Raw genomic sequence first — 26,591 nt, 5'->3', positions numbered from 1 at the left:
GATGAGATGAATTCCAGGGCTAGCAACGCCGTGACGTGGTACACGGGGAGAGATGGCGGCCTATGAGGGGGGCTGCCTAGGAAGATTATTTCAGTGGTTTCAGTAAAACCACTAGCAGCGATGAAGAAAATGGGATGAATGGCATCGAATGCTCGCCTCAGTGTGTCAGCCTAGGGGCACAGGCTGAGGTGCAGCAGTGTGCATCTTAGAGCCCAGAAGGGTGAAGTTGAGGCTTGACCCCTGTGGTGAGTCAGCTCTGCTGTTCCCCCTGCCCAACCAGCACCCCTAGCACCATCCCCAGTGGGTAATGCTGATCTCCCTTGAGACTGGGGAAGTGACGGGTTAGAGTTAACTCATCATTTGTGGTCAATATCCTGGTGTACTTTGAACGTGAGGGGAGCATTTTATATATATACATATAATATAGTTGAAAAACACACACATTTAAACGCACACATTTTACCATTCCACTCAGGAGCTAGAAGCCAAGTTTATTTGCCTAAAGATTGTATCATTTTGCCTCATTAAAATTTTTAGTAAAAAACGACAACAACAAAAAATGTCCCTCTTCCTTGTTGGTTGTGCTAGGCATTGAGCACACAGAGATGGAAATTCCTACCGTCTTCTCCGGGCATCTTCCCTGGCTCCTCAGGCCAGTCCCCACAGCTATGGCAGGAGGCCCTGTTCCCAACCCCTGGAGCAGTTTTGCACAGTTTATCCCATGCCCTCTGACTTTCCTCCACTTGATTATGAGGTCCCTGAGGGCAGCAATGCCCAAGCCCAGCTGGAAGAGGAAAGGCATCTTAGGCTAAGGGAGTAGCATGGGAGGGGTCACATAGACAAGAGAGGAGCCTGCAGAAAGTTCCCTCGACAGGAAGGGACCATGCCAGGAAGATCCTGATTTACAGTGATGATGATTTCGATCTTTATCCAGGAGCTCTGGGGAGATGTTGAAGGATTTTGAGCAGGGAGATGATATCCTTGACTCTACCTTTTACAAAGATCCGTTTAGCTTGGGTTGGAAGAGGGATTGAGGCAGGGGTAGGGGGCTAAGGGGATTAAAAGCAGAAGGTAGTGCAGAGGCTACTGGGGTCTGGGTGAGAGATGTTGAGACTTGAGCTGTGGCATCAACGTGGGAATAGAGAGGAGAGGATAGATTGAGAGCTCTATCGGGAAACTGAGTCCAAGGTGACTGAGATTGTGCTGTGCGCTGGGACTGTGCCAGTCCTTGGCAATAACAGATGGCCCTGCCCTCAAGGAGCTTGATGTAATGTGAAATGCAGACAATAAACATCTACAGTAGAGTATGTTGAGTGCTACAGTAGGGTAAATATGGGATAAAATGGAAGCACGCAAGAGAGGAGCCTGATTTTTTCTTGGACAGTCCAGGAAAATTAGGGCCACTGGAGTAGGGAATACAGGGGAAATAAGTTTTTGTATGAAGATAATGAATTCAGTGCAGGACAAGTTGAGTTTGACACACTATAGGACACCCAACACCTGGTCAGTAACTGAAGTGCTTACTCATCCAGCACCTAGAGAAAGGTGAGGCTGGAGATGTTTTTTTTTAATTGGCTGCAGGATCTTAGTTCCCCAACCAGGGATCAAACCCGTGCCCCCCACAGTGGAAGCGTGGAGTTCTAACCACTGGACCCTGGAGATTTTTATTTAAAGGTTATCAGCATCTAAGAAGGATTCTAAAACCACAGAGGAGTAGGAGAGACCACCCAAAGGATCCCAAGAAATAGCAACTGAAGAAGTAGAAGGAGAGCCAGAGGAAAGAGCAGTCACAGAAGTCGAAGGAGAAAATTTTAGGAAAAGAGGAGGGGACAAGAGATTCACACACCATGCTGAGGTCAAACAAGATCTGGAATGTTTCCGTGGGATTTGACATTCAGGAGGTCAGATGAGGTGACCTTGGGGAGAGCAGTTTCAGGAGAGTCTTGGGGTCCGGAGGTTTACAGGCAGCTGAAGGATGAGTGCAGGTATGGACGTGCAGATGGCTAGTGTGCACTAGTACCTGAAGAAGCTCGCCTGTGAAGGAGATGAGAGATGACGGTGGCTGGGCCGTGGTGTGAGGGTAGAGGGAGGTTTGTTTCTTTAATATGATATTTATATACAGGGAGGCCAAAGCCAGCAGAGGAGGAGGCACAGAAGGTTGCTTTGAGGCACGATCACTGTCTTCTTCCCTCATACTTGTGTCCCCTTGACCTTCTGCCGTCCTTCAGCATTCTCTGAGCATATTGGGTGCTGTGGAGGGAAAAAGAAATAGACGGTTCCCTGACCCCAGAGGATCTTATTCTCGTTTTCTCTCATTCTCTGACCAGATTGCAAGCTCCTTTAGAGCAGGGGCTGTGTCTTGTCCACTGTTGTAGCAGCAGGATCTAGCATAAGTATCAGCACATAGTAGATGCTCAGTTAGTATTTGAGAATATGGCTCTTCTATTATAATGAAAGTAGGGAGTAACTATCTTAAAAGAGTTGTTTGCTGAGATGTCAGTAAAATATTAGGGTTTGTTTTCAGCTCTTCTCAGTTCTTCATTATTTTGAATAATTTAACCCCTTTCTCACCAGGCAGTTCTGCTCGTCTTGATTTTTGTCCTCAGAAAGAGAATAAAATTGACAGTTGAACTTCTCCGAGTCACAAATAAAGCCATCAGCAACTCTCCTTTCCTGCTGTTCCAGCCACTGTGGACGTTTACCATCCTCATTTTCTTCTGGGTCTCCTGGGTGGCCGTGCTCCTGAGCCTGGGAACTGCAGGTAAGGGCAGTGGGAGTGGGGTCCATCACCCTGGAGTCGTGCACGGAAGGCCTCACCATTCTGGAACCATTGGCCTGTCTTTGTAAGGACCGAATTTCCCATGCAGCTAAAGGCATCTGATGCCAACAGACAGTGCCTGGGTCTCTGTCATGGGAGAAAAAGCAGGAAATTCTTTTTCCTCTTTTGTATCAGTATGTGAAATAAAGAACCCAGGAAAGACACTGTTAAAACGTTGTGCTCAGAAGAACAAGCTTAAGTTTAAAGCAAGTGTGCACAGATGTTCACATTGCTTTGCTCCTGAGAAGACAGTACTACCCTCCATTCTGCTGTCATATCTATACAGTGGTTTTCCACCAGAGATATTCCTCAGAATCAGCTATGGTGCTTTACTAAAATACAGATGCCTGGGCCCCATCCTCGGAGACTCTGATTCACTTGGTTTGTGGTAGGGTTATGTTTTTTTGGATCCCTGTAAGAGAGCAACCACATTCTAGAACAGTGCTATTCAAAGGGGTGTCTGACACCGGATAAGGAGCTTAAGCCAGAATGTATATCCCTCCATCACTTCCTCCATCAAGAAAGTCTTGCTGTGAAAAAAAAAGTCAGCAGAATGAGACGATAGGCCTAGTGATGCAGCTGACCTAACTTCTGGCACAAGCTCCTTATCTCACTGTGGACTAATCACATACAGGGTGAGCCCAGGCCACTAGTCTGTGGCCCCCACTTTGAGTGATACTGCTCTAGATCTTCTCTCACTCACTCCTCAATTTGATTTAGTTAAGGCCCAAACTCATACTCTGATGTGAGTACAAAAGAGTAAGTTGCTTTTGGAGACTTTCACCAGGCAGATAAGAACCACAGCAGATGTCAAAGCAACAGGCTAACATAATTTCTTAATGTTTATCAAGTTTATTCTGTTCCCTGTAGGCTCCAGTTGTATATGTAGGAATAACTACATGCAGTAGATTCTTAGTAAACTAGGTTCTCTTACCTCTCTTCTGGAGTCAACGGACCCCATGGACATTACTTCAGGATGGGCAGCCAGCTCTCGGGAGGTCCAAGCCCTTGAAAGCCCATGTTTCCAGCTTAGAGATGCTCTAGGGGCAGTCTCTTCTGTCGGGGGTCTCTGGAAGCTTGCTGAAGGCCTGCAATGCACTTCCAATAATTATCCAGCAGGGAACCTTGTTCAAATGGATTACAGGAGAGTAATCAATCAGGATGAGTTTTGTGTGAGAGTGACAGAAACCTCAAAACAGTGGCTTAAACAAGATGACAGGCAATTTCTCTCTCATGTAAATGAAGCCCACAGGAGGAGACCCCATGCCAGCATGGGCTGCCAGAGGTCACAGACCCACGCACCTTTTTTCTTGTTGCACAGCCTGCCACTTGCTTCCACCTCAGAGCTGAAATAGACACTCGAGTTCCAACCACCCTGTCTTATTGGGCTGTGAGGAAGGTAGCAGGGAAGTCATGACAACACTTCCATCTACACCCATTGGCCAAATCCCAGTTACATGGCAACTCCTCTGTGGAAGGGGGGACAGGAAATGTCATTTCGTTGGTGGCGGCCGTGCACAGCCTAAAAATAAGAGGTTCTGTTACCGAGAAAAGATGAAAGAACAGAAATTGCAGGACAGTTGGAAGTCTTAACTAGGGCAACACTGAACAAGCATCTTCCAGCTCATTCCCTTGATGTGGTCTTAGTCCTGGCGGAAAGGGAAGCAATGGCTTCAGTGCCTCCAGGAAAGCAAGCATTTATTGAAAATTTCCCAAATTCTAAGCTCTGCACTAGGTGCTTTCTTATGTTCTCTCCTTTAAGTGTCGCGACCCCCTTTCGATGCCTGTGTTGTTATGTTCAAGTTACAGGCAAGAAAACTGAGGTTCTGAGAAAGCAATTTGCTGAAGGTCCAGCTAGAAAGTGTGATGGCTCTTACTGACGCCAGAGCTCTAGAACAGAGCCTGTGCTCTTTCCACTACGTCGCATGTCCCTTGTGTCTGGGATACAAAGCTAGGAGGTCAAATTAGACCTCCTCAGGTTTGTCTGTTCAAGTTGAAGCAGTATTGTGACCACAGCAGCTGGCTGGTGAATGCAAGCTGTGCCTGTAATGTGGTGTTTGGGACCTGTGGCCAGAGGGCAACATGACAGGGCCAGAAGCTAAAGCCAGATCAGGCTGGGAGTGAGGTGTGGCAGGAGGTGGCAGGGCTTGACGCCCTGGCGGTGGACTGTGGTGCTGGGCCCTCGCCCTAAAGAATCACAGAGGCGGGCTTCCCTGGTGGCGCAGTGGTTGAGAGTCCGCCTGCCGATGCAGGGGACGCGGGTTCGTGCCCCGGTCCGGGAAGATCCCACATGCCGCGGAGCGGCTAGGCCCGTGAGCCATGGCCGCTGAGCCTGCGCGTCCGGAGCCTGTGCTCCGCAACGGGCGAGGCCACGACAGTGAGAGGCCCGCGTACCACAAAAAAAAAAAATAAATAAAAATAAAAAACAATCACAGAGGAGAGGTGAGGCCCTGGGAAGTACAGCTCAGGACCAGGGAGGGACCTTCCTACTCCAGCATCCAGGGTACAGCTGCCCGCCCCGCTGTCGTTATGGGCTATGAGTCTGGGTGAAGGGAATTGTCTCTGTGGTTAAACCCTCAATGATTTGGAGCAGGACACGTTCTTTCATTCTTTAATGCACAGACGTTAGGTGAGCACTGGGGGGACGAGGCCCTGGCAAGGCGCTGGGGAAGAGTGGTGGCCTCTCCCCACGGTGCGGATGGCAAAGGCTGATGAGCATCGCAAGAGGAGAAATTTGGGGAGCTATGGAGCACCACAGGCTCCAACCCCCTTTGCGAGTCAGGGAAGGCTTCGCGGAGGATGGGCTGGAAATTACCAGAAGATCGGAAAGTACAGAAAAAGGCAAAGGGGATTTAGTGGGGTCATGTCCCAGCTCAGGAGGGAGCCTGCTCACAGGGGACAAGGCGAGAGCTGGTCCTGGGAGTTGGGGATATAGCTGGAGAGGAACACGCCCCAGGGCCAACTTGGGGGTGAGCTGCTAGTAGGGCTGTCCTTCAGTTCCCCCACTTCGGCCCCAGCTGGACCCAGGGCCTGGGGACATTAAACAGCCTCAGCCACAGGACTGAGAGGAGGGGCCGGGAGAGAATGGGCTGCTCTGCAGGGCCCAAGGTAGCACATCAGAGGGTCACATATTAAAGCACAGCCCTTCTCTATCTGTGGAAGGAGCAAAATGAACAAAAGTGAGAGGAGTTGAAGGGCAATAAGAGGAAACCGGGTGCCCAGGACCTACTGTAGGGGTCTGTGGGCAGGTTGATGTTCGGCTTCACAGGAGAGGGTGTCGCACAGAGCGACTGCCTTCCCCCTTCCCCAGGGCTGGGCGTCATAGAAACCAGACCCACCGTCCCCTTAGGCCACCTGCCTCTTCTTTCCACTCACCTGGGGGCCGACCCAGGTGCACAGAACTCCCTTTGACTTCAAAGGCCTTTTCATGCAGGGCCAGGACGATGGGCTCTGGGCCTGGGCAGGTCATCTGCTGCGTGTTTTGATCTTCAGCAGGTGCCCAGGTGATCCGGGTGGTGAGAGATGCCTGCACAGCACCTGCCTGTCTCATTTCATGTCCCTCAGGAAGTCCCAGGACCCTCAGGCTCTCTCTTCAGTCTCCACCCAATGTTCCCAGTGCTGTGGGGTGTCCTCAGTGGGTAAATACTGTAAGACTTTTATTGTGCCAGATGATTGAATGAGTTAATATTTTAATGTGTAAAAAAGAAAAGAAAATGCAGAAAAAGTGAACTTTAGGTTGATCAATTTTTGCCTTTTTTTTTTTGCGGTACGCGGGCCTCTCACTGTTGTGGCCTCTCCCATTGCGGAGCACAGGCTCCGGACGCGCAGGCTCAGCGGCCATGGCTCACGGGACCAGCCGCTCCGCGGCATGTGGGATCTTCCCGGACCGGGACACAAACCAGTGTCCCCTGCAGCGGCAGGTGACCTCTCAACCACTGCGCCACCAGGGAAGCCCTGCCAGTTTTTTGATGAGCTATTTCTCTAGTGACTGTTAATCAGTCTCTTAGCTAGTTGACAAACTCTGGCTTGTTTGAGGATTGTTTCCGTGGAGCATAACCAGGCCCTCAGTAATGACGGTAACGAGTCAGTTGGGACTTGTCTGCCGCCAGCAATGTGACAGTGACTACTAAATCCAGTGAAAATAGTAGTTACAGGAAAACGGAAATAACCTTGGGAATCCAGCAGGTGCAGTTGGCAGGTTGGAAAGAGCCCAGTTGATCTGATGACCCCCAGTTACCATAAGGTGGTTAGGATGCCCCCCAGTCGGAACAGTAGAAGAAAGAGGCCCATTTGGGGAAGGGGGGGCTTTCTCTCCCAGTGGTACTGCAGTTAAAAGAGGTCATCGCAGGGATGTGCTCAGCGTGTTTAAAGGCAAAGGACCATGCTTGGAAAGGAGGCAGCAAGGTCAGACAGAGGGTCTCCAGTCAAGGGACCTGGGATCCAGGATGGCTCCGGCCTTCCTTGTATGTTAATCCTCTGGGCTTCCTGTTTTCCTTTTATACAGTGGAAAAATGATGCTTTCCCCAGGCTGCCTCATAATGATGTTAGGAGGCTGAGATGGGACCAGAGCTTTGCTCTGCAGATAAGGGACAGTATGTGTTCCTTATATTAGGAACTACTGTCAACTATACAATGTCTAGCACTGGCTTCAGCTTTGTGGTTTATTCTCTGCTCTGCATGGTGTATTTGAGAACACAGTCTAAAAGAAAATTATCCTTTTTTAAATTATCAGAGATCTAGAAGATAATTGAAGTTATTTCACAAAAGTTTCCTAGTGGCCCAGTCCTGTCCTAAGAACAGGGGGAAGGGAGATTGCTCAGGAGAAATTTAAAACAGCCCCTGCTTTTCAGAAGTTTATGGTCCCTGTGGGGAAATGTGAGGGAAAACAATCTCCATGAACATCTCGGTGCCTTTGCACCTGCTGTGGTCTTTGTCTAGAATCTGCTCCTCTTCCTAACTTTCACCCCAACTTTTTCCCCCAAACTTCATGGAAAACTAGTCATTATTCAAGATTTGTTTTGAGTAATATATTTCTTGGAAAATCTCCTCTAAATTGCCCAGGCATACTTAGATATTTCTTCTTCATTTTTCCCTGCGTTTTTTATATTCTTCATTCTTTCAACGGATATTCCTCAAATGCCTGCTATGTGGCTTGTGTACTGAGATACAGCAGTGAACCAGATAAAGGTACTAGTGAGTGGGGAAAGAGAGCATAAATAAGTAAATAGGTTATGTCAGGTAGTGATAAGGTCTATAAAAAACAATAATGCAAGATAATGACGTGTGTGTTGTCTTCCCTCAAGAGAATGAACATCTGGAGGGCCTGGACTGTGTCTTTTTCTTTCTGTCTCTGTGGTCAGTGCACAGCCCTTGAGTGAGTTCAGTTAAGTGTGTGCTGAGTCAGGAAGTGAATTCACATCAATGTTGTGTTAAATGAGATGTATACACAGAAGGAACTAGGTGAACCACAGGTGCGCTGTCAGTGAGATTTTCTTCTCTTTTGCCCTAACCCTCGTGCTGTCAGAGCAGAAGCTGAGCCAGCAGGAGGCACAGGCAGGATGGGTGTCAGCAGAACACTGAGCCCGTTTGCTGGAAGAGGCCGAGTGCACAGAATGTGCCAGAACATAGAACCCTTTTAAGTCGGGCCTGCATCCTTTGGGAAATTATCCCAACCAACTGGACTGCCTCCCTTGAGAAACTGCCATTTACATTGGTCGTTAATATGGTATCAGTATCACCTCAGTCTTTCAAAATGCTTTAAAGCTTGCTTGTAATACCCAGACTTAGAGCTAGCTGCATGATGCGTTTCCTCCAGGCTATAATGATGATCTCTAGGAAGACTTCTAGAAAGTTGTCTCAAATCTCTATGATAGGATGTATTACTTGAGGAAGGTTGGTTCATTCATTCATACAATCATTCATTCAACAAATATTTATTGAACATTTATTATATCAGACCCTGTTACAGATGCTGGAGATACAGCTCTCCTTCTAGTTTGGAAGCTAGAGGGAGATTGGCATTAAATGAGTAAGTTAATTTTATAGTATATTAAAAGTTGATAAGTGGTAAGGAGAAAAATAAAGCAGAGAAGAGTAATAGGAAATGCTTAAGGAGGGGGGTCCAATTTTGAATTGAGTGACTGGGGAGGGCCTTGTTGAGAAGATAATTTGTGAGCAAACATTTGAAGGGGGTGAGGGCAGAGCCATGAGACTAAGCAAAGGAAGGGAAAATGTTCTAGGCAAAGGGAACAGCAAGAGGGAGAGGTGCTGGGGACACAGCAAGGAGGCCCATTCAGCGAGAGTGACCTGATCGAGGGAGAGAATGGTTCAGGTGAGTGTCAGAGAGAGCACAGGGTCAGATCCTGGGGGCGTTGTAGGCCATTATAGGTACTTTGTTTCTGAGATGGGAAGTCATTACAGCATTTTAAGCAGCATAGTGGCATGATCTGACTTACATTTTCATGGCAGTGCTCCAGGGAGGGGGTGATGGTGGCTTAGAACAGGGTTGTAATGGTGGACATGGTGTGACATATCAGATTCTGAAGGATTTCCTGATATTAGATGAAGGGTGTGAAAGAAAGAGGAGTTGGGGATAAAACTGAGGTTTTTTTAGCTTGAGCAACTGGAAGATGGGATGGCCATCAGCTGAGATGGGACAAGACTGTGGAGCGTTTTCGGGGAAGAGCAGAAGTTCTTTTTTAGTTGTGTTCATTGAGATGCCTTTTAGACGGCTGGAGGGAGATGTCAAGTAGGGAGTTAGCTGTTTGAGTCTGAAGTTTCTGGAGAGGGCCAGCTAGAGATCTCATTTGGGAATTGGGGAACACATGAATAGTATCTAAAACCATGAGATTTGAATGAGTGTAGATAGAAAAGAAATTCAAGGACTGTGCGTTGGAGCATGTCAATGTTAAGAGGTCTTGGAGACGAGGAAGAATAAAGAAAGGAAACTGAAAGGGAGCAGCCAGTGGGCAGGAGGAGAAAAATGTGCTGTCCTGGAATTGGGGTGAAGGGTTCAATGTGTCAAGTGCTGCTGACAAATCAGATAAGAACTAAGTATTGACCATTGCAGTTAGCAACATGGAAGTGAAACAAAGCAGTTTCAGAGAAGCGTGGGGGGCTGGATCAGGATTAGAGCAGTTTAAGAGAAAGGTGGAGAAAAAAGAATTGGAAAGAATAATAGTCTTAGAAGTTCGGCTGTAAATAGGAACAGAGAAATAGAAAGGAAGCTGGAGGAGGAAAGGGAGTCAAAAAGTAGGGTTTTGGGGCTTCCCTGGTGGCGCTGTGGCTGAGAGTCCGCCTGCCGATGCAGGGGACACGGGTTCGTGCCCCGGTCCGGGAGGATCCCACGTGCCGCGGAGCAGCTGGGCCCTTGAGCCATGGCTGCTGAGCCTGCGTGTCCGGAGCTTGTGCTCCGCAACGGGAGAGGCCACAACAGTAAGAGGCCCGCGTATCGCCAAAAAAAAAAAAAAGTAGGGTTTTTTTTTTTTTGAAGATGTGAGGTGATTAAAAATGATTCAGTAGAGAGGAATATTCTGATGAAGCAAGAAATAGAGGGAAAATTTCTGGAGTGATATCTTCAAGTAGGTAAGAAAGGGGATCTAGTGCAGAGGTTGGCCTTAGGATCACAGACAGTTTATCGTATTAAGGGTGGGTCTGATTATGGACACATGCTGATAAGGGGTAGAGTTGGGGGTAGGTGCTAGCAGAGATTTTCCGATTGCTTCAGTTTTCTCAGAGAAACCGGAAGTGAGGCCACTGACTGAGCGCGAGGATGGGAAAAAACTCTTAGAGGTTGGAGGGGGAATTACAAACAGTCCAGATGAAGGGGAGATGAAGAAACTAATGTAGCAAATGTGATATTCACTCTGGTGATATCTTCTTTCTGATTTTTGTGTTTGCCTTTTTCATCTTTTCCCCTGATAGCTCATGTCCAGCATAATTCTAGCATGCAGTATATGCTAAATAAATATTTGCTCATTTCAGAACTGGAATCATATCTACTTGTACCTCAACCATAGCTAACCTTATATTGTACTCACTGTTCTAAGCACCTACCTGTTTAATCCTCGTAACAGCTACGTGTATGGCCTTTAGGGCCGTGAGACTAGATGGAATCAACAAGGGAGTGGTATCAGTGTCTTCAGGATACAGATGATGAAACAGATTTTAAAATGCCCCACAACCTCATAACTTGCCTGACGTTGGTCCGCCATTAGGAGACAGAGCAGAGATGTGAATCTCAGCCTGCGTGACTCTCACACTGTATAACTACTGCCCTGGAGTTCATCTCGTCTTCCCACTTCATCTTTACAGTAAGAGAACCGAGGCCCGGGTTGCTTATCACAAACGTCAAAGCTGAGATTGGAACCAAGCCCTCTTCCAGTTCAGTGTCCTTCCCACCACCATCCCCCTCGATCAATCTTATCTTGGGATCCAGTTCCCACGTCCGTTAGCTACACTTAGTGGCAGCTATATTGTAATGGTCCTTAGTAACCAAGCAACTGGTATTTTGATGAGAGGCTCTTGCCTGCACCGACCCAGCCATCCAGGAGAGGGCAGTCCTGTGCGCATAAACACGCGTGCCCCACCCTAAGCTTCTTCCTGAAGCCAGAGCGCCTGATTCTTCAGAGAATGTTTGCTTAAAGCAGTGGTTCTCAAGCAGCAGTTCTGTCCCCCACCTGGCATTTGGCAATGTTTGGAGACATTTTGGGTTGTCATAACTGGAGGAGGGGAGGGAAGAAGCTCCTGGCATCTAAAGGGTAGAGGCCAAGGAAGCTGCTAAACATCCTACCAATGCACAGGACAGGCCTCCATCCCTCCTGCCCCTAACAAAGAATTATCTGACCCAAAATGCCAGTTGCTACGTTGAGAGGTTGAAAACCCCTGTCCTAAAGGAAAACCTTTAAATAGTCTGGTATAATGGAACCAGAAAAATAAGTAGATGATGGCTTCATCATCTATTGAACATCTATTAAAGATGTTCAAACACAAGTAGGCAGTCAAGAATAATTTATGAATTCTGCTTCTGTGCAGAATGCCAAGGGTGTGAAGGCCTGCGTGGATCATGATTTATCCCTTCAGCCATTCTCTACCTGCTGACTGTCGCCATCAGTGTGCCAAGCTGGGATGTATGTGAATGTGCCCCTGGCAGTACAGGGCAGCCCCAAGGAGAGACGATCCCCCCTTAGCACCCAGGGCTTTTGTACTTACTTGCCTTTTGTCTGTCAAGGAAATCATCCCTCCTGTTCTTTGGAAACGTCGTCCACCCGCCGAACCATGTGTGATGTTGTAGACCTGTTCTTGCAAACTGTAGTCTGGTGACTGGTGACCTTGTGGGGGCATCAGTGTGCATGTTGACTGGCCCCATCGCTTCTGCTATTCCAGGAGTGGCTCTCCAAGTCTCCACTCACCTGATCTACCTACACTTGCTTGTTAAGTTGTGAGGGGTCACCTCGTTTGGGATTGGGAATGCTTTTCTGAAACACACCCATTTTGGAAAAGCATAAGCATTTATCAGCGCCTTACCTGAATCAGAGATTGCTTCCAAGCCAGAATGAGCCCACTGTTCAATAAAATATTAACTTCTCTCTGTAAACCAAGCTGCTGCACTATTTCTCACAACGTGACTCTTGTTCAGCAGAACACAGAGCGTGAGTTACTAAGACCAGCCTTAGTCTGTGGAGTTAGTTTGCTCTACAGCATGATTATCTTCTCCCACTTCCTTTGCACAGACCCTATTGTGAATGTCTAAAGACGCATGAATTATGAACCTAAAAGCAATTGATAGCTGTGAAAGGAAATATAAAACTATCTTTAAATTTTCTTCAAGTTGTAGGTTTTGCCAAAGACTGAAGTGCCATCTTCTTTCTTACAGTAGTTTATTTAAAATACACAGCAGAGGACATCTAGAGATCAAATGCAGTTGCAGAGCTGGGATTTGGTTTTACTAGATCCAAATGGAATTGAATTGCAGAGCTAATTCAAAGGCTTCTTTAGATGAGAGCAAATAAAGCAGGGTATAACCAGTGAATGGCATTGCATTGCTGGGATTACATCACTGGCCTCGGTTTAATACAGTGTTGTGCTCCTGAAATTTAATAATAATAATAAAAATCGTTATCACTTATGTAGTGATATTTCTTTGGGCCAGCACTGACCAGGTAATCCCACTCTCCTCTCTCTTGAACTACCACCAGCATATGGGTATTACAGATAAGGATACTAAAACTCCAAGAGGCCGAATAACTTGCCCCAAGCTACCCGAAAAGGGGTGAAGCTGAGATTTGAACCTAGAAGCTTAACACTGAGGCCCAGTAGATATTTTAAATGTCCTAGAAGAGTTTGCTCTTGAAATGAAATCTGAAATGAATCCCTTTGAAAAAATGAAGATCCTTGTCTCTTTTATTAAGTCTAAACTTTTGGTGAAGTGAGGTTTTATAACAGAGTCCTAATGGCTTGGTGTGCTTCCATCAACATAAGTTTTGTTTGTACCACTAAGTGTTGTGGCAGAAAAACCATGGGTTTTAGAGTCCAGTGTGTCCAGGTTTATATTCTCCCTCCACCAGTCATGAGCAATGAGACTTTGCAGAAGTCACTTGACTCTTCCAAACCTCAGTTTTCATATCTGTAAAGTGGGGCGAGTGTTAGAGTATAGGTCAAGTGTCTTGCAGATTGCCTGCCAATCAGTCATCATAATTATCCCTGTTAATATTATTCATAAGTTAAATGTGTGTTCTCAATTTTTAGTTTTGCTATGAAGATCTTATATTATGGTGGGTATTTCAAACTTTACTTTGGCATCTGTGTTTTGTGTAATGCCAAAGCCCAGGTATGAGGAAGCATGGCCTGTTGAACCTTCTTCCATACTTAGGAAAACATAGGTATAAAGCATGTTTGTGTTTTAAACTTTAGGAGCTGCACAGGTCATCGAAGGCGGCCAAGTGGAATATAAGCCTCTTTCGGGCATTCGGTATATGTGGTGGTACCATTTAATTGGCCTCATCTGGACTAGTGAATTCATCCTTGCATGCCAGCAAATGACTATAGCTGGGGCAGTGGTTACATGTTATTTCAACAGGTAGGTCTAGCATGTTATTCCTATTGATTTGTCTATGTGCTTCATGGTGTGTATCTCAAAAGATATTTTGAAATTTTGACATGACCTCTCAAAAAGGATTGGCAAGAGTAAAAGACCAAGCTCAAAATTAGGAAGGATATTCATTTGGTAGTAAAAAGAAATGTTATATCTTAAATCTGTCACATTTCCAACCTCTTTTACTTTAAGCTAGAAAATCCAGAAGGAAGCCCAACAGGGAAGTATTTGTACCGCTTAGAATTGAAAGATATCCAAAAGAAAGGGGTTGACTTCTCCTGTAAATATCCATTCTTACTGACTTCAAACTTTAAAAACATTACTGATCTATTTGGAGCACACTTCAGTAAATTCTGCGAGCTTCATTTCATCCTATGCAAAATGAGGAGAATGTTTTCCTGAAAAACAATTTTAAATCCTAAGGGAATTGTACATGACTATAAAATATAATTCATGTTCATATAGTTAAGTGCTAGTGAATTAATTACTTGCTTCTCTGTTCACTATGATACTTATTTAAGTGTTCATCCTCCTTTGCCTCATCAAAATAATTGAGGACACACACACACACACACACACACACACACACAATCTGAACCCTTTACCTCTTTTGTGTATGCTACTCTCCATGAGGCAAAGATAAAGCCACAGGCAAGAAGAACACGGCCAGCAGAATGACAGGGTTGGACTCAGAACAGGAAGTTTACTCCTATGGGGCTGATCCTCCTCTAATCTCTCAGCCTAAATGAGCAGAAAAACATGAGGGTTCGTGGGGGTAAGAAAGTCAACCAGGGATGATTCAAGCCATTGAGCAACTACCTCCTGATGATAAGGAGTACTGTGGGTTTTATTACAGAGGTGCTGTTGGGAGCCTCCATCATTAGAGAGCCCATAGAATGCACAAAGGGCTGTAGCCCTTGGCATTGAGAACCTTTGAGCCGTTGGAGGCGGTGATGTGTGCTGCTTACTCCTGAGTAGAGGAGCAGAGATTATTCTAACCAAATTGGCCAGCAGGTCATATCTCTCTGACAGCAGTGATTTTGTGCTATTTTAGTACCACAAAATCAAAGCATTTTCAATGAGAGCTTTTTATTTAAATTCCAGTGAAGTGAATATCTCCCTATCTCTGTGCATTCAGTGGGAGAGGAGGCTGGTTTGAGCCACAAAAACCTAGAGAGGCTCAGGAATTCAAGTGTAAAATGTGCTTCCAAAGATTAGTTTAAAAAGGTCTTCCTAAGGAGCAGTTGGGCCCCAGGGCCCCTCCTTCATACCGGCAGAAGACAAGACGGGAGCTTTGCTCTCTGGAGAAGTCATCAGAGAGGGTCTGGACGTGGGGCATCTGGCACAGCTGAGGCTGGGGCAAGGCTCTGCACTGAAAGAAGGGGGAGCAAGTGAAAGTCTAAATACTGAATAGTGTTCTACCTACTACCAACCCACACTCCACAGCTTAGCCTCCAGGATGTTGACAGCCAGGTTGACATTTCCTTGGCAGGAGATTATCGGATTCTTCTTTGGAGAAATTGTCTAACCCAAAGAAAGGACCTACAGATGGTGCCATGTGGGGGTCCCCCAATGAAATGGCCTGTTTCCCTGACTCTGAACCAGGTCGTGGAACTCACCGGTCAGCAGTCACCCTCATATAGAACCTCTAATTCACTTTTCAGTGCCTCACTCTTAAATGTGAACTGATAACCAGTGATTGTTAAACATTAGAAGGAGCCTCTAGTGAGAGAAAAAGATCAAAATCAAAAAGAACTTAGGGAAAATAGGGACAATGCAGGCAGCAGAAGAAAACTACAACAATGACAACTATAATATCCTCAGAAAGAACCAAGAATTGTTGCTTCCATAAAATAAGAATAAAAAAAAAAGAATATTGAGAAAACAAGAAAGACCTCTTTGTAGTTAAAAATATGATTGCAAAGTGATATTTTTCTATTGAGGGATTAAAATATAAAGCTGAAGAACTCTTTCAGAAGGTAGAACAAAAAGATAAAGAGATGCAAAATGGGAGAAAAAGGATAAAAAATCAGAGGCTAATTTAGGACACCCAACATCTGACTAATATGAGTTCCAGAAATAGAGAACAAAGAAAAAAGAAGGGAAGAAATTATCAAAATTTCCCAGAGCTGGAGGACATGAGTAAAGAGAAGATCCCAGAAGCTTTACAGAGAATAACAGATCACAGGCAAAATATCAAGAACTAGAATGGGTAAAAGACCTATATACTGAAAACTATAAAACTTTGATGAAGGAAATTGAAAATGAAACAAATAAATGGAAAGATATCCTGTGTTCATGGATTGAAAGAATTAATATTGTAAAAATGTCCATACTACCCAAAGCAATCTACAGATTTAATGCAATCCTGATCAAAATACCCATGACATTTTTCACAGAAGTAAAACGAATAATCCTAAAATTTATATGGAACCACAGAAGACCCCGAATAGCCAGAGCAATCTTGAAAAAAAGAACAAAGGTGGAGGTTTCGTACTCCATGACTTCAGACTGTACTGCAAAGCTACAGTATTCAAAACTACAAAGCTACAGTGGCATAAAAACAGACACATAGATCAATGGAACAGAATAGAGAGCCCAGAAATAAACTCATGCACTTATGTTCAATTAATTTATGACAAAGGAGGCAAAAATATACAATGGGGAAAAGAAAGTCTCTTTAATAGTAATGCCAGGAAATGGACAGCTACATGTAAAAGAATGAAATTAGAACATTTTTGCATACTGTATACCAAAATAAACTAAAAAGGATTACAGACCTAAATGTAAGACTGGAAACCATAAAACTCCCAGAAGAAAACAGGCAGAACACTCTTTGACATAAGCCATAGTAATAGTTTTTGGATCTATCGCCTCAAGCAAAGGAAACAAAAGCAAAAATAAACAAATTAAACTTAAATGCTTTTGCACAACAAAGGAAACCATCAGCAAAATGAAAAGACAACCTACTGAATGGGAAATATATTTGTAAATGATATGACCTAAGGAGTTAATATCCAAAATATATAAATAAGTCATACAACTCAATATCAAAAAAAATAAAGAACCCAATTTAAAAATGGGCAGAAGACCTGAATAGATATTCTTCCAAAGAAGTCATACAGATGGCCAACAGGCACATGAAAAGATGCCCAACATTGTTAATCATCAGAGAAATGCAAATCAAGACCACGAGAGATCACCTCACACCTGTCAGAATGGTTGTAGTCAAAAGGACCACAAATATCCAATGTTGGCAAGGACATGGAGAAAAGGGAACCCAAGTACACTGTCAGTGGGAATGTAAATTGGTGCAGCCACTATGGAGAACAGTATGGAGGTTTCTTAAAAAACTAAAAATAGAACTACCATATGATCCCACAATTCCACTGCTGGGTATACATCCAAAGAAAATGAAAACACTGATTCCAAAAGATATATGCACCCCAGTGTTCAGGCAGCATTATTTACAACAGCCAAGATATTGAAGCTACCTAAGTGTCCATCAGTAGATGAATGGATAAAGAAGATGTGGTATATTTATACAATGGAATATTAGCCATAAAAAAGAATGAGATTTTGCTATTTTGAAACAACATGGGTGGACCTGGAGGGGATTATACTTAGTGAAATAAATTAGAGAAAGACAAATACTATATGTTATCACTTATATGTGGAATCTAAAACATAAAACAAATGAATGACTATAACAAAACAGAAACAGACCTACAGATTTAGAGAAGAAACTAGTGGTTTCCATTTGGGAGAGGGAAGTGGAGAGGGTTAAGGTAGGGATAGGGAATTAAGAGGTACACACTACTATGTATAAGATAAATAAGTTACAAGATATATTGTACAACACAGGGAATACAGCCAATATTTTATAATAACCTTAAAGGAGTATAATTTTTAAAAATATTGAATCACTGTGTTGTACACCTGAAACTAATATTGTAAATCAACTGTACTTCAATAAAAAGTAAAGTTAAACTTAAAAAAAAACTAGAATGAGATCTGATGTTCAACAGCAACTCTGAAGCAGGGAGACAGTAGGACAAGGCTGTCAAAATTCTAAGGAAAGATTATTTCCAACCTAGAATTCTAGACCTACTCCTACTATCAGTCAAGGGTAAAGGAGGATAAAGTCCTGTTCAGGCATACAACATCCCAAAAGATTTCCTCCCCACATCCTTTCTCCACTGAAACTAATGAGTAAGCCAGGGAGGAAAACATGAGTTTCAGGAAATGGGCTCCAACACAGTGAAGAAAAGAAGGGAATCCCCAGGAGGGTAGCTAGTCAGCAGGTATAGAGCACAACCAGTCCAAGGAGGAGCTGGAGAGCAGTGGGCTCCAGGAGGGATGTCTCCAAGGAAAAATAAAAAGCAAACTGAGAGAATATCAGATGTGTTGTTTGAATATGTGGAGAAAAAATTTATACTTTGGTGAAGCATTTGGTGAAGTCCATGGAAAACCAAGCAAATAAAAAATGTGAAACATTATTAACTTAAGGAAAAACCAAAAGTTGTACAGAAAAGGAAATATAATCAGAATACACTGTTTGGATCAGTTGTATTTTTTTTTTATGTACTGATTTTATTTTATTTATGTACTGATAATGTAAACCCTAAACATTAACTAAAACATAGTGGTGAAAGATTGAAAGTTTTTTCTCTAAGATCAGAAACAAGACAAGAGTGCCCACTCTTACCATTTCTATTCAACACAGTACAGGAAGACCTAGCCAGAGCAATCAGGCAAGAAAAAGGGGGGAAAAAATGTATCTAAATCAGAAAAGAAGAAGTAAAATTGCCTTTGTTTGCAGATGATATGATCTTATATATAGAAAATCCTAAAGATTTCATCAGAAAACAGACTAAATCAATGAATTCAGTAAAGTTTCAGGATACAAAATCAGCATACAGAAAATGGGTGCATTTCTATACTCTAACAACAAAATATCTAAAAAAAGAAATAAAGAAAACAATCCCATTCACAATAGCATCAAAAACAATAAAAGATTTAGGAATAAATTTAACTAAGGAGGTGAAAGATCTGTTTACTGAAAAGTACAAGACTCTGATGAAAGAAAGACACAAACAAATGGAAATATATCCTGTGTTCATGGATCAGAAGAATTAATATTGTTAAAATATCCATATTACCCAAAGCCATCTATAGATTTAATACATTCCCTATCAAAATTTCAATTATATTTTTCACAGAAATAGAAGAAATCCTAAAATTTGTATGGAATCACAAAAGATCCCAAATAGCCAAAACCGTCCTGAGAAAGAAGAACACACCTGGAGACATCATACTTCCTGATTTCAAACTATACAACAAAGCTATAGTATTGTATGGTACTATATGAACAGTATGGTACTGGCATAAAAATAGACCCATAGATCAATAGAAGAGAACTGAGATCCCAGAAAGGGGAAAGGTTAATATCTTCAATAAATGGTTCTGGAAAAACTGGATAACCCCATGAAGAAGAATAAAATTAAACCTCTGTATTACACTGTTCACAGAAGTTAATTCAAAATGGTTTAAAGACTTAAAACATAAGAACTAAAACCATAAAACTCCTAGAAGAAAACATAAGGGAAAAGCTCCTTGACATCAGTCTTAGAAATGATTTTTTGAATATGACACCAAAAGCACAAGCGACAACAGCAAAAATTAGTGAGACTACATCAAACTAAAAATCTCTACACAGTAAAAGAACCAGTCAACAAAATGAAAGGGCAACCTATGGAATGGGAAAAAATATTTGCAAATTGTATGTCTGATAAGCTGCTAAAAACCAAAATATATAAAGAACTCACACAACTCAATAGTAAAAAACAAAATCCAGTTAAAAAATGGGCAGAGGAACTGAACTTCTTTTCCAAAGAAGACATACAAATAACCAACAGGCACATGAAAATGTGCTCAACATCACTAATCATCAGGGAATGCAAATCAAAACCACAATGAGATATCACCTTATACCTGTCAGAATGTCTGTCATCAAAAAGACAAGAGATAACTATTGGCAAGGATGTAGAAAAGAGGGAGCCCTTGTGCACTGTTGGTGGGCATGTAAATTGGTACAGCAATTATGGAAGTAGTATAACAGTATGGAGGTTCCTCAAGAAATTAAAATCAGAACTACTATACAGTCCAGCAATCCTACTTCTTATGTGTGTATCCAAAGGAAATAAAAAAATTATCTTGAAGAAATACCTTCACTTCCATGTTCACTGCAGCACTATTCACAGTAGCCAAGGTATGGGAACAACCTAAGTGTCCATCGAAAGGTGAATGGATAAAGAAGATGTGATATATATAATGGAATATTATTCAGCCATGAGAAGGAAGGAAATTCTGCCATTTGCAGCAACATGGATGGACCTTGAGGGCATTATGCTAAGTGATATAATTCACAGAAAAACAGTTACTGGATGATATCACTTATATGTGGAATCTAAAAAAGCCGAACTCACAGAAACAGAGTAGAATGGTGGTTACCAGGGGCTGGGGGTAGGGGAAAGGGGAGATAACTGGTTAAAGGGTACAAACTTCTAGATAGAAGATGAATAAGTTCTGGGGATCTAATGTACAGCATGGTGATTATGCTTAATAAGACTGTATTATATACTTGAAAGTTGCTAAAAGAGTAGATCTTAAACGTTCACACCACAAAAAAGAAATGGTTAAATATATGAGGTGATGGAGGTGTTAGCTAGCGCTATGGTGGTAATCATTTTTCAATATATAAGTGGATCAAATCAACACACTGTGTACCTTGGACTTACATAATGTTATATGTCAATTATATCTCAATAAAGCTGGGAAAAAAACATTAAAAACTTCAGTGTAATTATGTTGAGAAGAAGAGGGGTGGGAAAATGAGTGTGTTGGGGAGTTTAGGCTGTGTCGGAGAATAAAACCTGCATCTTCCGTGGTGGGAGGTCGGTTGACAGTCTCTGAGGCTGAAAAAAAAAATCAAGAAATAGCAGTAAGAACAAGTAATTTAGAAGCGTGAGGGTGAGTTCCAGAAGAAACAGCTAAAATGTTACCTCCAGGGAGAGAAAATTAGTGGTGGGGAAAGAAAACTCTTGTTTTTCCTGTTACGCCTAGCAGTACTATTTGACTTTTTAAGATATTTCATATATTTGATAAAAATAAACAAACTAATTCAAAGTAAAATGCATGCTGATTTATTTTTAGCACTACTATTTCATTTATTAAAGAGTTCTGCATTCTTTTTGACTGTGTGCTAATTTTGAAACCTCAAGGTTTTTCTTTATCTCAGGGCTCACAATTCTTTAATCTCATGTTCTAGCCTGCACTCAGGGTGAGAATTAAATATAGCCAGAGTGCATTCATCTCTGTCATTCATTTAAGCAGTAAGAGGGCTGAAGAGTTCATACAAAGACCATCAAGTACCAGGACATGGGCAGCCTATGTAATTTCCCTCTTACAACCATTTGCTTGAAGAGGGGTCAACTGAGAGCCATAAAGATGTGGCTGAGATGTGATAGGAAGGAACCAGCACCACTCAGTTTGGAGAAGGGACGCATGAGGCATGACTTCATCGTTTGCAACTGTACAAAAGATGGTTTCCAGCTGCTTTGGATTTGCTGAGGAGGAAGTGAGGAAGTGGAATCACAGCGGAGCCTAAGGAATTTAGGTAGGAGACAGATGAGTTTCCTAACCCTGAGAAGAGCTGCCAAGGACCTGTTCTTCATAGCAAAGAGCTTCCATTTTCTTTGAGACTGGAAAGATGAATCTCACAGCTTCCCCACAGTCATCACAATCCCATCTTGCAGTAGTTTTGCTGAAAGAAATATCAGGAAAGGACAGGGTCTCTGCAGGGACACACCATGCTCCTTTGCTCAGGACCAGGTTGACATTGGAGGCCATCCATCCATCCTGTGCAGCCCAGTCCTTGTCCAGGAGCCATACCACAAAATGAATTTTCCATACTGTTGAAGAGTTCTCAATGAGCACTAGGCTGGATCTAACTGGAGCTAAAACGTGCCTCTAGGACCCCGAAGTTGCTGGATTCGACTTATGCTCTACTGTCCCAGCAAATAGTAGTTGCAAAACAGCACTTACGTACCATGACCCAGAGGTGCTACAGACTTGGATGAATGGAACCATTAAATGCTTTGTCCAGTGACTTGAGCTGATGCAGTGTCCTGGGGCCCTGGCTCCACTGCACAGGGCCAGGCACCTTTAGCGCTCAGCAGCCACAAGTTTAAAAGTAGGGGAGCTAGGCGTGTGGGGCGCATCCTCGAGTCTCCTGCTCTCTCACACTGCCCGGGGTCTTCCTACGGCCACCACCCACAGAGCCCGGTGGAAGATGCTCAGCACGCAGTACTCCCTAGAGACAGAGGCACAGGCCTGACGGGAGGCCCTACTAGCATCCTCACAAGCCCATCACTGAGCTGCCCAATACACCCCTCGCTGCTCTGCAGTCCCAAACGCCAATTCTCAAACTACGGTGAAGCCTCAGTTTAAGCTCCACCAGGTGCAGTCAGAGCCTCTTCCTGAAGGCAGTTTTTGCTGGTTGTGAAGGTAACAGAGGTGAAGGCCCCAGCCACATGCATAGTGGAGGAGGGATGATAAGATGATGTTACCTTTGAACATGGAAAAAAGGTCTAGGGAGAGAAAGCGGGGACTCCAAGACCCTCCACTGATTGACCTTTCCCTGTGGGGTGGCATTATAGTTCTCAGGGCGGGTATTGAGTGACTCCTGGCTCCACAAGCTGGCCTTCTTTTCAGGTTTTCTCTCTCACGTGGTAACTCAGCTTCTGGAATGTCTACATCTTCTTCCAGCCAAGCCCTGGAGCGGCTGGAGCCATCACTGGGATGCCACATGGATGAGGGCAGTCCAGACAGTGCAGACACTCCTCGGCCTGAAATGGTTAATCCCATCCCAGCAAAGCCTTGGAAAGCGGGTGCCTAACCCCAAACTTCAGTACCTGGAGGACCAGCCCCCAAGGCCCAGTTCACAGTGGCCTGTGAATCCTTTGTTTCCCTACCAGATGGAAAGCAGGTGCTGCCGCCTTCTCTCTGCATCCCCCCTTGAGCACCATAATACGTTCTAAGGCACATCCATCTCCTAAATGGGAAAGTAAACATTCTTCCTTTTAAAAAAAAGAATGAGGAAAAGGAAAAAAAAATGTGTCAGATTTTCCTGGCTGTGCTACTTTTCTAGTTTATCAGATCTAAATGAATTCATATCAGCAATAGCTTCCCTGGTATTTCCTATTTTCAACAATATTGAGTTGAAACACACATCGCCCTTTTTGTGGCACAACTGGATTGCAGTTATTCTGCTCGCAATATTACTTTCATATTCTCTATTCCTTCCTGGATGATTTAAGTAACAGCAAAATACGGCTGTTGCCAACTCTTGAAACATTTCTGGCCAATTTCCTTTTCTTCCCTCAAAACCTAGATTCTTGTCAAAACCTGAATTCATAGTGACTTATTAGCAACCAGAGCAAGTTGTAGAATAATCCATTATGAAGAAAGCAAGCTTCACTTGGAATCAGTGAAGTGGCTTTTCGGAAAGGGCCTCATTTCCTAGAACTGGCATCAGTGTCGGGGGAGGGGTTGCATCAGCCCTCCCTCCTTTGTTTTATCTTTCAGGCTTGGGTAGGGGATATGCCCATTCTGTTCTTTTTCACTTTTTTTCCTGCCTGTGAAACTGACTTTTGCATTCTTGAGAGCTGTGTCATGACAAGTCCGGTAAATGATTCACAGTGAAGTGACCTTTACAGAGCAGAGCAGAAATCAGCTGGGTTTCAGGAGCTTGGAGCTGTGTGAAAGCCAGAACGTTTCCTCCCTTCGCTGTAAGCTGGTTCCTCTCTGGCTGCCAATCCTGGTCATGTGATTTGGTGGTGATTTTAATCACCAAGCTAATACTGGCAATATTTACAGATGCACGTGTGTAATTTAAACCTTGGGGATTATTATATAATTAAACTTCTGAAAATGAAAATGGGATCAATACGCAATTTAATGGATTGGTGGAGGTGGTAGGCGTGGTAAAGAGGAAAACTTGTTTAACTCATCAGTATTTTTTTTTAATTTTCTGTTCCATGTTTGTAACATTGAGCGCCACCAAATGGAATTAACTTCGTCCAAGAAATCATTTAACCTTAGCTACCAAGGAGTGTAAAAAACTTGCCAAATGCGGATGGCATCCCTGCTTTCTAAATTGTTAGTACCACAGATGATTTGAACCAGAGAGAAGTTTCTCGTTTCTTTCTAAATAGTGTTTTTTAAATGCTGTCTTTTTTTCTCCTGTTCCCAGAAATAAAAATGACCCTCCTGATCGCCCGATCCTTTCATCTCTCTCCATTCTTTTCTGCTACCATCAGGGAACAGTTGTCAAAGGGTCATTTTTAATCACTGTGGTGAGGATGCCAAGAGCCGTTCTCATGTACATCTATAACACTCTGAAAGAGAAGGTAAGGCAGCACCCTAAAACAGAGTGCGCTCCGTGTTTGGGTTACAGAAAAGTTAATCGCTGGAAAACTACACTGGGTCCCGGGACAGGAATGTGACCTGTGCCAGTGGCCGTTCAGAAAGCTCCAGTGTTCTTCAGGTCCCATCCCCCCACCCCCAGCAATCTTTTTGTCCCGGTCCCTGTTTTGTTCATAGCTTTGTTTGTTGGATTTTCTCCAATGTGGTGGCAGAGGTGGGGTGGAGAGGGCATAGCTCTGAGTTTGCTGGTTTTCCTTCTTATTTAAATGCTGAACAAATGGGAGGAATTCTTAACATGCAATTTAAGCAAGTTTTTATGGACTTTTATCATGCTTTATTTTTTAAAGAAAGAAAAATACACTATGAGATAAGAATAATGTTTGTTTGTTTCTGTTTTAATGCTAAAATATTCCCCACCTTTTGTGTTTCCTGGACGGTGACCTGGGAAGTTGCTGGTGTGTGTGTGTGTGTGTGTGTGTGCGCGCACACACACGCACGTGCTTGATAGTTAGAAATGAGCAAGCTGACCTCAATCTCAGCTCCAAAGACAGAAAACTGTGGAGCTTTTGTGCCTGGGGTTTTTTCTCCTCCCTGGTTTTTATTTCCATGCACATTTGGTTATGAATGGCAGTGGAAACCAAAACACCAGGAAAACAGCTGTTCTCATGGTATTTCTGGCCTGCCAAACAAGGGAAGGTTGGATTTTCCCCAACTTTTCTGTTCTCACACAATGTTAATCTCGACCCCATCCCCACCTCAGCGTTGGTGACTTGGTCAGAGTTTCTCAAACGTACATGAGTCCAACCTTTTGCGTATACGTGTGTGCTCTTAGTTAATTGGGGAAGTTTTACCTGTGGGTTCATAATTATACTTTAGAATTGTTTTTGTTTGCTCTTTTAAGCAGAAATCTGAATTGTTGATATTTAAGTCTGTAATCAAGATTTAAGATTAGTATATTAATTAGGAACAATTGATTGAATTTCACATAAAATTATCTAGCTTCCTCATCTTGAAATGCATGCTAAACCGTTGCCCCTGATCAGGGAGTATTTTCTTGTATTTCTGTTGAAGTACTGCTTAGCTACATGTCTGTGACTTGAAGAAGCATTTGCACATCCAGGACAAATCAAGGTACTCCGGCTCTTGCATTTTGAAATTGATCCTTCAATCTTGGGAAACTTAGGAGAAGGATTTCTTGAAGAACAGAGCAGCTTTTTTGTTTTAAATATATTCATATAGTTTATCTATATTAAATATATTCATATTTAGGTATTACAGGTATATGTATGCATTAGTAATAGATACTCACAAATTAATGAGCAGTAGGGGACTATCTCCCCTAGAGCTAGACACCTCAAATTCTTTGGGGAAACAGCCTCCATAAATCTGAAAGAGAAGTTACTGGGTCATCCTCTCCGGCAGAGGTCTAAAAGGTTATTTATCACTCGCCAGATCCCGTAAGGACTAAGGGGCCAAACTCCCTTTTAGTGGTGTCACTGTTGGAGAAATGTGTCCTTTCTTAGGTGAAAAAAAAAAAGGTCTTCCTAAGCAGCTTTACAGCCCCATACCGTACCTACAAGTTAAACATTTCACACGGCCACTGTGAGACCCTTCTTACATTAAGTGGCTTATTTACAACCATGGCCAGGCTGAAAAGTATCCAGGTCAAATTTCATCCAATTGAATTAACATTGAGACAAGAAAATGTCCATGTAAGGCTGAGTTATTCCTGGGGTCCTCAAAGAGAACTATTTCAGGATTGTTTTCAGGGATCCTCCACTCTGGGTCTGGGCACATTCAATCACCCCTCCCCCCAACAAGTTTCGTTAAATTATTCATTCCTGAGTTATACACAAGTTCAAGTTATATTTCGAAGGACTAATTTATCCCTGAAAATTTAGCCCTGAAAGTCTCACTCTAGGATGTATTTCCAAAAAACTTAAACCTGACTCTTTTTTTATGTGGACACGTAACTAGTATCTACAGTGCATTAGTTTTTATTGTCTCAGGGATGTGAAGTTTTCATGAATACAGACTTTGGTTTGAAAAAGCAGAGTTTATAATTGAAGACACTTAGGGGAAGGTGAAGAGGGAAGAGAGATTGATTCTTTTTTTTTTTACTAGAACCAGGAGGTCTACTTCACCTTTGCTAGTAAATATGGACTAACCCATTTCCCTTTCTGCTGAAGTTAA

General features: G+C 43.2%; 1 protein-coding gene across 8 annotated transcripts in view; it reads left to right on the top strand.

Moving 5' to 3' along the window:
• The window catches only part of SLC44A3 (solute carrier family 44 member 3), an 84,306-nt gene that overhangs the window by 31,289 nt on the left and 26,426 nt on the right, over window positions 1-26,591 (top strand). For all 8 annotated transcript variants that reach the window (XM_029228121.1, XM_029228126.1, XM_029228122.1 and 5 more), the window contains 3 exons: window positions 2,575-2,761; window positions 13,730-13,895; window positions 24,226-24,382. In XM_029228121.1, coding sequence (XP_029083954.1) covers window positions 2,575-2,761; window positions 13,730-13,895; window positions 24,226-24,382 — 510 coding nt within the window. The remainder of the gene's footprint in view (window positions 1-2,574; window positions 2,762-13,729; window positions 13,896-24,225; window positions 24,383-26,591) is intronic.

Source organism: Monodon monoceros, unplaced genomic scaffold (assembly GCF_005190385.1).
Source record: "Monodon monoceros isolate NGI ecotype Baffin Bay Population unplaced genomic scaffold, NGI_Narwhal_1 Super_Scaffold_18, whole genome shotgun sequence".
NCBI classification, from domain to species: Eukaryota; Metazoa; Chordata; class Mammalia; order Artiodactyla; family Monodontidae; genus Monodon; species Monodon monoceros.
The sequence above is the reverse complement of the archived record's forward strand: the minus strand, read 5'-3'. Positions and strand labels throughout refer to the sequence as shown.